The sequence below is a fragment of the Hyla sarda genome, chromosome 1 (assembly GCF_029499605.1).
Source record: "Hyla sarda isolate aHylSar1 chromosome 1, aHylSar1.hap1, whole genome shotgun sequence".
Classification (NCBI taxonomy): Eukaryota; Metazoa; Chordata; class Amphibia; order Anura; family Hylidae; genus Hyla; species Hyla sarda.
In genome coordinates, this window is record NC_079189.1 from 217,487,637 (window position 1) to 217,499,857 (window position 12,221).

A 12,221-nucleotide genomic window follows, 5' to 3' on the forward strand; every position below is an offset into this window, starting at 1 on the left:
TGGATGGTCTTCTCAAAGAAAATGAATTCATATTCAAGATGTAGCCACATTATTGCCTTACACAGTGGTAAACATTATATTGCTTGTGCTATAAGAGTGTTGAGAAAGGTCAGGGGTCATGGTTCACAACTTGTGCTCCATATATGTCTGAAAATATCTATGAATAAACATAAATAGTTTTGTCATTTTTAACTTGGATTCTCTACTCCACTTGTACCGTGGAGAGTTAAAGTGACGATCGTGAGCCTTGCGTTTTTAATGTGACAGGTTCCCTTTAAGCCATGCCCATGTAATATGTCCCTTGGGAGGAAGTAGAGGTCTTAAGTTTTGTTGCCAAGACTAACATTTTAGTTGTGGCAATGACCTTTTGTCATCACAGAGTTTTTATAAAATTAAAATGAATAAAAGTATTTAGACGCTGACGTTCCGAGGGTGACTTTAATTACTTTTTTGATTTAACTAGAATTCTTTATATTTAACAGAAGAAATTGTAGCTGTGGCATGAGTATTTCCACAAAAGAAAGGTCGCTGAATTTTGTTCCGGTGTGACACGGCTGACAGTCTTATATTACATTAATTGAGAAGAAAATCTCTTTATGTGTCACCTCCCAGACAAAAGCACTGTTCTAAATCTCTGGATGGATAAGTACAGTATATTCCACCATGATAGACATAGTGGTATGTATGATTCCCTCACATCCAGATAATACATAGACATACATAACTCAAACACCTGGGACATTCGATGATGTGACTTTCAGATAGTTCACCTAAGTGCAGTCATTTTGTTTCATAGACTACCTATTATCAACTAGACTTTCCCTAATCCCCCTCCCCATCTGTCCCTGTCTCTAACTCTATCTATCCTAGCGTTTATTATAAACCACATAAAAATACCTTTTTATGTTCATCTTCGGTAGCTCAGATAGGAGCGTCTGAGAAGGGAGGAAGTGGGCGGGGCCAGGCAGGCGCAAGGTCATCTGAAGCCTTGCCGGGCTGCTTCCGCCCTTCTTCCTGTATGCCAGACCCAGAGTCAAATAAAAGGAAAATATCTTCTCTCTTGAAGAGGTGCACTCAACTGACTCTGGGCCAGTACGCCCAGGCTCTCCTAGTCAGAGGGAGGAGCCTGAGACGCCGCTGGCCGGCAGAGTCAGGAGCACGCCTGTCAGGAATGCGCGCACAGCGCTCACTCCCGCCTGTCTGATTGACAGGCAGGAGCTGCGCTGAGTATCAGATTTTGGACTCAGCTGCCAGGCCAGCGTGAGTCCGAAATCTCCAAAAAAGGGACTCCTAGGGAGACCCCTAGTGGGCAAAAGTTTAAACACCAAAAACACATAGAAGAATACTTTTTTTTTTTTTTAAATAGAACCCTATTAGAAAAGTGTTCTATATATTATAAACTATAAAATATTTTAAAAAAATTTGATGAGAGGTATTCTTTAAGTATAGCTCCATGGGCTGTAAATAAAATAAAATTGGTCCAGGGATGTGGATGGAGTGCAGATAACATTTTCCCTTTTGGATAAAAAAAACAATTAAATTTTTCCAAGCAATAATGAGTTAAAGGGAATGTATAAATAGAAAATTACATTGTTGGTGTTATTTATTATTTTATGCGACTGTGGTGAGGGTGTTGGATGAAGGGCAGATGTTATTACCCTAGGGGCAGATGGCATTAACCCCTTGTGTTCGTGATGCCAGGGCGTAGTTATCCTCTACACCACCCGAGGTATGGGCACTGGTTCCTGGGCTAGGCACAGGGCAAATAATCACTCCGATTACGGAAGGTTACGGAACAACGGCAGCTTTACTGAGGCAGACAGGTGTTATAGTTTTTAAAGCTCAGTTAGGCCCAAGGAGATGACCAGTGACTTTAGGAGACTTGAGGGTTCGCTGAGACTTGTAGTGGACTTGGACTTAATTATGCAATCCCATGCTGACTTTAGCAGGCTTGATAGACTTGACTATAACTGACTAGACTTCTGCCCTATGGTTGATTACCAGGTTTTGACTTTCACCTAAAGGGATTCAAGGTTGGTGGAAGCGTGGCTGCGTGACTAGGCCTTGGTCTCCCTTAGGACACCAGACACTCTCAGGTCTTGACTGTACTGTAGCTCAGCAAGGTCTAAACTGAAACTAAACTAGCTCCTCCCAGGTATATAACTGAGCAATTTGGAGGACTCCCATAGGTCACCCACAAGTCACCTAGTCACTGACACCTTCCTTGGTTACATGACTTAACAACAGAACTTAAAGACATATTAACTTAAATACAACATATTAACCCTTTTGATAACCATAGTGTGACGAGAGTCCTGAGGAGTGTGGGGCCAGAGGACTGGGACTGAGTCCACCTGAAAGGACCAAACAGTGTACAGAAGGGCCACTTCTGTACTGGACCACCACACGACTATTCATGACTAAAATATTTAAATATTGTCACCTTTGCTGTGTAGACTGGAACAGGGACAACAAGAGCAGAGGATTCAACATCTTCTTCCTGACACAACCCTGTTTTTCATTTCTGCCTTTTAACCTCTTAAGGACACAGGGCGTACCTGTACGCCCTGAGCCCGGTCCCGGCATGAAAAACGGGGTCACGCCGTGACCTCGCATCACACCGGGTCAGTCCCGGCTCCTAACGATAGCCGGGACCCTGGGATAACAGCGTGCGGCACCGATCGTTGTGCCGCGCGCTGTTAACCCTTCAGACGTGGCGAAAACGAAAGTAAACGCGTCTGGAAACGAAAGTAAACGCTTCCCGGCAGCTCAGTCGGGCTGATCGGGACATCGCGATAATATCGCGATGTTCCGATCAGCTGGGACGCAGGCGGAGGTCTCCTTACCTCTCTCCTGAGCTACAGGCTTGAGCAATCGAGCCCCTATCTCGCTGAGCTGTGCAAAGCTATGGCTTTGCAGGGATCAGGATAAGAGATCAGTGTGTGCAGTGCTACAGCTCCCTATGGGAGCTATAATACTGCAAAAAAAAAAAGTTAAAAAAAAAAGTTAAAGGGGTATTCCAGGAAAAAAATTTTTTTTATATATCAACTGGCTCCAGAAAGTTAAACAGATTTGTAAATTACTTCTATTAAAAAATCTTAATCCTTTCAGTACTTATGAGCTTCTGAAGTTAAGGTTGTTCTTTTCTGTCTAAGTGCTCTCTGATGACACGTGTCTTGGGAAACGCCCAGTTTAGAAGAGGTTTGCTATGGGGATTTGCTTCTAAATTGGGTGTTTCCCGAGACACGTGTCATCAGAGAGATCTTAGACAGAAAAGAACAACCTTAACTTCAGAAGCTCATAAGTACTGAAAGGATTAAGATTTTTTAATAGAAGTAATTTACAAATCTGTTGTGTTTTACAACTTTTACAAATTAAAAAAGGGGAATAATTTCTTTATGTCGCCATATTTTGACATTTATTACTTTTTTGAGGGGTGAGCTGTAGTTTTTTTTTTTGGCACCAATGTAGGATATTTACTTGTTTTCATCTCTTTTTACCGTATCTTTTAGAAAGATTTCAGACCATTTTACCCTTTTTTTAATGTTTTGTCGTGTTGCGACCTTGTGCTAAAATATTGCAATGACATAAGTATTCAGACCCTTTACTCAGTACTTAGTTGAAGCACCTTTGGCAGATATTACAGCCTCTAGTCTTCTTGGATATGATGCCACAAGGTTTGCACACCTGGATCTGGATTTCCTACCATTTTTCTCTGCAGATCATCTCTCTGTCAGGTTGGATGGGGAGAGTCAGTGGAAGCCAATTTCAGGTCTCTCCAGAGATGTTTGACTGGGCTCAGGGCTCTGGCTGGGCCATACAAGGACATTCACAAAGTTGTCTTGTGTTATCTTGGCTGTGTGCTTAGGGTCATTTGGGGAGCTTTATCAAAACCTATGCAGAGGAAAAGTTAACCAGTTGCCCATAGCAACCAATCAGATTTCTTCTTCAGTTTTTATAGCGGCCTCTCAAAAATAAAAAAAACTATTTGATTGTTTGCAACGAGCAACTGCTCCAATTTTCCTCTGCACTGACTTTGATAAATCTCCGCCAATATCTTGTTGGAAGGGGAATCTTTAGCCGGTCTGTGGTCCAGATCACTTTGGATCAGATTTTCATTAAGCCTAATTTTGTACTTAGTCCCATTTAAGTTTCTATACACCTTGACCAGTCTCACTGTCCTGGCTGCTGAAAAACACCCCAACAGCATAATGCTACTACCCCCATGCTTCACTGTAGGGAAGGTATTGGGAAAGTGATGAGCAGTGCCTGGTTTCTTTCAGGCATGATGTTTAGGATCGACAACAAAAAGTTTAGTCTTTGTTTAATCAGACCAGATAATCTTGTTTATCACAGTCCTGAGGTGTGAGATTCATCTATTGTCTTACCTATCTATTGGTGTCACCTGTCAATGTAATGTTGCGCACATCACTTTCCATCAGCCTTATTAGCTGAGTTTTTGTAAAATGTGAAATTAGAAATAAAAGGACCAAACATAAAAAAAAATATGGGGGAGATTTATCAAAGTATTTCCAAAGCAAATTTTAGTTTTCACTTTGCAGTGGTCAGGCATTTATCAAGTGCGAAAGTCGCCCAAAAAGTCGAAACCGCCTCCAAAGCAGCGTAAATGTAAGCAAGCCTGGAGCTGGTTTACATAACTTACTTTGAAGAGCGGAATTTCATATTTCCCACTGGGAGCTGAGACCACAGCTCCAGCGGGAAATAGTAAATCACATGGCATCACTGTGCAGCCGCCTGGGCTCCGTTTTACCCCCCACCCCATGGTCATCTCACGCTGACTCCCCCACCACCCCTCATCTCCCCCTGGTCATCTCTCCCCCACCCCTGCTCATTCATCTCCCCCCTGCCCGGTAATCTCCCGCAACCCCCCTGCTTATCTTTCCTCCGCCGCTTATCTTTCTTCCGCCACTTATCTTTCCTCCACCACTTATCTTTCCTCCACCGCTGGTCAGCTTCATCTTGCCGCCTGTACATCTACCACCCCGCCGCTTGCTGTTACAGGACTAAAACGCCCAGCATGTCCTTTCAGTGAGGACATGCTGAGAGTTGTAGTTGCAGTGGTGAGCGGGCCGGTGATAGATGCAGGCTGGCCGGCTCCCTGGAATATGAAACTACAGTGTAATCTCATATTTACCGGTCTGAGCTGTGATTGACCAAGACGTGTGTACTGGCACGGCCCCATAGACTTTAATGGCTCGAATGTAGTCAACTTTTTTTTTTTTTTTTAAAGATTATACTTGTATTTTCTGGGACTCGGAAGCATGGTGTGCTCCACAGATATGGCTATAGTGAAGAACTCTTGTAAATTCTGTCTGACATACTCTGTAGTAGGGATCGACCGATATCAATTTTTTAGGGCCGATACCGATAATCTGTCACCTTTCAGGCCGATAGCCGATAACTTATACCAATATTCCGGCTATTTCAACCCCCTCCGGCGGGGCAGAAGCCGTTGCAGATCAATGATTTAAAGCGGGCGCTTTAAATCAATGAACTGCAGCGGCTTTTGCGGTGCCAGAGACCGCCGCCGCTGCCCGCTTCTCTCCCCCTGCCTGTCCTGAGTCTAACCACCACAGTTGCCCCATCGCCTCCTCCCCCCCCATCCTCTGCCCACATACCGCCGCCACTGCCCCATTGCCTCCCCCCATCTTCTGGCCACATGCCCCTGCCCCATCGCCTCCCCCCCATCCTCTGCCCACATACCGCCGCTGCCCCATCGCCTCCTCCCCATCCTCTGCCCACATACCGCCACTGCCGCCTCCCCCCATCCCCGGTGTTATAATTACCTGTTCCCGGGGGGTCCGCGATCCTTCTGGCTCCGTCGGCATCCTGAGCTGTCACTGTGCGCACTGACAGTGACGTCGCGTTGGGGACATCACTCGTCATTACGTAGGGCAGCGCACAGCAATAGCGCCAGAGCCAGACGGATCGCGGACCCCGGGAACAGGTAATTATAACACCAGGGATGGGGGGAGGCGATGGGGCAGCGGCGGTATGTGGGCAGAGGATGGGGGGAGGCAATGGGGCAGCGGCGGCGATAGTCATCTCTGGCCAGGGGCGGGGCATTATCGGGATATCGGCAAGGTAATTGCCGATACCGATAATGTCCGAAATCGCGATTATCGGCCGATAATATCGGACAAACCTATAATCGGTCGATCCCTACTCTGTAGTAATGGTTATGGTAAAGAACCCATCTAAACCAGTCTGATATATTGCATGGTAATGGTTATGGTAAAGACCTCCTCCACAGCCAGCTTGCCATATTGTGTTTCATAGTAATGGGTATAGGGTGTGTAACTTTTTCATTGCAATCTCCTTTTGTAGTGTCGATGTGTAAATGTTTTTGTATGTGCAGCTTCTTGTGGCTGCTAACCTCTACTATGGTATAAATAATGTGCTATGTAGGGAGTCTAATGCTAGAAAAATGTGTGCTTTGTTATAACTACTTTACTATGTTACAATGTTTTTTTACTTATCTTAATGTTTTAGCAAGCTTTTGCATGATTTTATACTGAAATTTGAAAAAAAAATTGTTGCTGTGATACTACAATAATCTGTTATATTTTTATTTTCATTAGGGATTCAGTAATCAAGTGGATGTGTCATATATTGCCAAACATTACAACATGAGTAAAAGCAAGGTTGACAACCAGTTCTACAGTGTGGAAGTAGGAGACTCGACTTTCACAGTACTGAAACGCTACCAGAATCTCAAGCCGATAGGTTCTGGGGCTCAGGGAATAGTTTGGTAAGTAAACTGAATATTCTTTTTTACCAGCTGAACACTGAACATACACATGAGATTTCATAAAGCAATCCTTTTTTCCGTAGTCTGTCCTGGTCCTGCCCACGACCATGTGACTGGTACTCATTGTCGCTGAAACTTGCAGCAGGTTGTGCCTGCACTCTCTCTGTTTATTTAATGAAAGCATCAATTTGATTGTCATTAACTCCTTAACGACCAAGGACGTAAATGTACGTCTTGGTGTGGCGGTACTTCGCGCACCAGGATGTACATTTACGTCCTGTACATGACCGCGAGCATCGGTCATGTGCGGCCGGTCCCAGCTGCTGATAGCAGCCAGGGACTCGCCGGTAATGGCCAACATCTGCAATCGCACGGATTTCTGCCATTGACCCCTCAATACAGATCATGGCATCTGCGGCAGCGAGGCTACATTTTATGCTGATCTGATCGGCCGCGGGGATCAGATCAGCTAACATGGCGGACGGAGGTCCCCTCACCTGCCTCCGCCTCCTTCCCGGCTTCTTCTGCTCTGGTCTGAGATCGAGCAGACCAGAGCAGAAGATCGCCGATAATGCTGATCAGTGCTATGCTCTATGCATAGCACTGAACAGTATTAGCAATCAAATGATTGCTATAAATAGTCTCCTATGGGGACATAAAAAATGTAAAAAAAAAGAAGTAAAAACAAGTTAAAAAAAATAAATAAAAAATTTGAAAAATCCCCTCCCCAATAAAAATGTTAAATGTCCCTTTTTCCCATTTTACCCCCCAAAAAGTATAAAAATTTAAATAATTAATAAACATATTTGGTATCGCCACATGCGTAAATGTCCAAACTATTAAAATATAATGTTAATGATCCTGTTCGGTGAACGGCGTGAACATTAAAAAAAAAGTCCAAAATTGCTGCTTTTTTGTCAAATTTTATTTAAAAAAAAAAATGTATATAGCCAAATGTGGTATCAATAAAAAGTACAGATCACGGTGCAACAAATAAGCCCTCATACAGCCGCTTATACAAATTTTTTTTAAAGTTATTGGTCGTCAAAATAGAGGGATTTTAAACGTACTAATTTGGTTAAAAAGTTAGCAAATTTTTTTAAGCGCAACAATAATAGAAAAGTACGTAATCATGGTTATCATTTTAATCATATTGACCCACAGAATGAATAAATCATGTCATTTTTACAGTAATTTGTACGGCGTGAAAATGAAATCTTCCAAAATTTGCAAAATTGTGGTTTTCTTTTTAATTTCCCCACACAAATAGTATTTTTTTGGTTGTGCCATACATCTTATGGTAAAATGAGTGATGTCATTACAAAGGACAACTGGTCACGCTAAAAATAAGCCCTCATACTAGTCTGTGGATGAAAATATAAAAGAGTTTCCATTTTTAGAAGGCGAGGAGGAAAAAACTAAAATGCTAAAATAAAATTGGCCTGGTCCTTACGGTCAAAAAGGGCTTGGTCCTTAAGGGGTTAAAGAAGGTGGCACACATATTTGTCTGCTGGTCACTTGGCCCAGGGCAGGACCAGAACGGAAGAGATAACCGGTTAAGGCTACTTTCACACTGTGAGTATTCATCCGTTATTAAACAACCGTTTTCTGTGTAAAAACAGATGTATAATAAGGGATGAAATAACGGATGCTAACGGCTGAATAATGTCTGTCAAAATAACGGGCATATTCATCCGTTAAAATGCGCTATAAAAGAGCCACACCATGTACAGCCGTTTTAACACCTCTGCCTACAGACTTCCACAGCCGGGACTACTACTACTCCCATCATGGAACAGACTTGTTTCCGTGATGGGAGTAGTAATTCCCCAGCTGCGGGAGTCTGCGGGTGGCTGGGGAGACTACATTAGTGTTTGCACTACTACCCCCATCATGGAACAGTCTGTTCCATGATAGGGGTTGTAGTACACATCTGAGCCCCCATGCGATCAGAAGTTATTAAGCAGGGGAGCGGGCAGCATGGTCCGCAACCCTGCGATGTATTTTGTGTTTTTACTTAAATTTTTTAAGTGCTTTTAATATACATATGGCCCCGCTTAGACTTATAGCATTATTTTCCCCCACAGCACTTCTATATACATATGCCACTGCAGCGCTTTATGTGAAAAATATATCTATCAGCAGCTAACCGGCTGATGCTGATAGAAATACTTTTCCTTCATATCGCTGCGGCGGCATATGTATATAGAAGTGCTGTGTGTGGGGGTGCAGATAACTCTATATGTCTGCCCCCCAGTGCTTCTATATACATATGCCCCTGCAGAAAAGTATTGTATCAGCATCATGGGGCTGGCCGGCTGCTGGCCCGATGCGCTGCTGATAGAAATACTTTTCATTCATACTTTTCACATATATTCTGTTCCATGATGGGGGTTGTAGTACAAATACTAATGTAGCCTTCCCAGCTGTCTGCAGACTCCCGCAGCCAGGGAATTACTACTCCCATCATGGAAACAAGTCACTTCCATGATGGGAGTAGTAGTCCCTCAGCACTGCAGGAGTCTGCTGATGTCACCTCTTCTGAGCATGCTTAGAAGTAATAACGGATATTATAAACCAGGTGCAAACGGATGACATAAAGGCTCATCCATCAGCCATAGACTTCAATGTTAAAAATAACGGCCGTTACCCTTTTCTTGTGACGGAAGAAAAATGAGTGCATGTGCCGTTTTTTCTTCCGTCACAAATAACGTCCGTAAGTCATGACGGGCTATAACGGGTCATAATGGATAATCAAAAAATCCCATAGACTTGAATGGGATTTTGTAACGGATGTTTAACATCTGTTTTTAAGGCTTTTCTAACGGACGTTTATAACGGATCTTTTAAGGGAACAACTTTATAGTGTGAAAGGGGCCTAAAGACACCAGTAAGTAAAATAAGTGCAGTAAAATGTACACAGTGGAGGGGGCTAATGGCCCACAGAAGGAAACTTTTTTGTGTAATTTTTTGTTTTCTGCAAATAACATTTCTGGTCTTTTTTTTTTATCTGTTTCACTTTTATTTATAAAACCTTCCCTGGGACAGGCATATTGGAGACAGACACTTCCTTCATGTATTGTTTAGTCAGTGAAGCGAGTATGTGCAGAGGTGTAAGCTGTAGCTCCTGGGCTCCAATCGAAAATCTGAAAGTGGGCTCACCATCTGTCATGTGTCATTTCTAATACTGGTGTCTTCTTATATGGCCTTGCGGCTCCCACTGGGTTCATTAAATTTGTCCCAATGGCCTCAACATTTTCTAAAATTGTAAAGTAAAGGTTATGTATGAAACATTGTGGTGTGTATATTGATTTCAGTTTTAATTGAGAAACTATTAGGTGTCAATTTATCTGCCAAAATCCATCAGACATAGGTTGACATGAGGAGAGTGCATTTATCCATAAAATACTATATAAAAGGGGTTATCTGAGATCATAAAGCATTGGCCAAAGGGAGGAAATGTGAAAAAATATCATTGTTTTTCCCTCAATATGACTATAAAGCATGTGGAAAAGTAAGAATGTCGCCTATAGTCACTCAGCCTTCCAATCCAGTAGAGCCACATAATGTGTTTTCAATGCTAATGTGCCCTGGAACTGGAGTTGGTTATATTCAGCATACGAATAATGTCACAATGCATTTGAGGTTTTTTTGATGTTGTTGAAGACACTAGCATTTGACAAAAGCAATTGACTAGTATAGGGTCTAGTAACTATAAGCGCTAACCTATACCACTCACTGTCAGCTCAGTTTAGCTTCATATTAGCTGATCCAAATATCAGTTGGTTTTATTGATTTTACATGACAAAAACAAAAAACTATATAGCATTCAATAGCAGTTAGTGAAGAAAATGTAAGTGTCCTTTGGTGACATTCACATATCACCAGTGTCTGATCTTTAGGGATATGACTGCTGTGACTTCAGCTGGTTGGTGCATGGACGGACATTGACTATGATAGGCTGACCGTGCTACCTCTGAAGGAAGCTCAGCATGGCTAACAGTAGTGCCACTACCACTTTAGTCTAATGATTGACAGAGGTTTGACCACTATGACCCCAGCCGATTGGTAGATCTAGAGATATGCCAGCAATGTCTATACTTAGTCATGTCTATATGTGTGATGTCATGTGATGTCATGTGATGAACATTTGTGATTAGTTTTTGCTGAGTTATGAAACTCCCACAATGTATAACACATCAGCACCCACAGGCTGTACATAGGACAATGGTAGACTTAAAGAGGTACTTAAAGGGGTCATCTGGCTCCAGAAAGTTAAACAGATTAGTAAATAATGTCTATTAAAAAAATCTTAATCTTTCCACTACTTATCAGCTGCTGTATACTACAGAGAAAGTTGGATAGTTCTTTTCTGTCTGACCACAGTGCTCTATGCTGAGTAGGAGCAAATCCCCATGGCAAACCTCTCCTGCTCCGGACAGTTCCTGACATGGACAGAGGTGACAGCAGAGAGCACTGTGGTCAGATTTACATATCTTTTTAACTTTCTGGCAACAGTTGATTTGAAAAAAATAAATTTTATTTTTGCATTTTTGTTTTTTCCTCCTCGCCTTCTAAAATCCGTAACTCTTTCATATTTCCATCTACAGACCCATATAAGGGCTTGTTTTTTGCGTGACCAACTGTACTTTGTAATAAAACCTCTGATTTTACCATTAAATGTATGGCGAACCCAAAAAATATTTTTTTAGGGACGAAATTTAAATGAAAACCACATTTGCATATATAAAACTTTTATATCATTTTTTATTAATTTTTTTTAAATAAAATGTGACAAAAAAAAGCAGCATTTTGGGACTTTTGAAAACATTTTTACATTTACGCCGTTCGCAGTACGGGATCATTAACATTATATTTTGATAGTTTGGACATTTACACACGCGGTGATACCATATGTTTATAAAAAATATTTTTATGCTTTTTGGGGGTAAAATGGGAAAAAACTGACTATTTTTATTGGGGTTGGGTATTTTTCACTTTTTTTTTACATTTTATTTTTACATTTTTCAACTTATTTTTTTTTTTTACACTTCTTATGTCCCCATAGAGGACTATCTATAGCAATCTTTTGATTGCAGGCTATCTTCTGCTCTGGTCTGCTCGACCTCAGACCAGAGCAGGAGACGCCGGGAGACGGCCAGAGTGAGGGGACCTCCTTCCGCCATTACAGATGATCTGATCACCGCGGCAATGCTGCGGGCGATCCGATCATCTATTTTACTATGCGCATTGCCGCAGATGCCATGATCTGTACAGATCACGGCATCTGAGGGGTTAATGGCGGACATCCGCGCGATCGCGGATTTTTGCCATTACCAGCGGGAACCTGCAGTGTATGACACGAGCACCGCTCCGATGCTCGCGGTCATACACAGGACGTAAATGTACGTCCTGGTGCGGGAAGTACCGCCAAACCAGGACATACATT

The 12,221-nt window shown here is 42.4% G+C and overlaps 1 protein-coding gene across 8 annotated transcripts in view; it reads left to right on the plus strand.

The window, feature by feature from the left end:
* The window catches only part of MAPK10 (mitogen-activated protein kinase 10), a 271,558-nt gene that overhangs the window by 147,869 nt on the left and 111,468 nt on the right, over nucleotides 1–12,221 (plus strand). For all 8 annotated transcript variants that reach the window (XM_056568752.1, XM_056568753.1, XM_056568754.1 and 5 more), the window contains one exon: nucleotides 6,603–6,772. In XM_056568752.1, coding sequence (XP_056424727.1) covers nucleotides 6,603–6,772 — 170 coding nt within the window. The remainder of the gene's footprint in view (nucleotides 1–6,602; nucleotides 6,773–12,221) is intronic.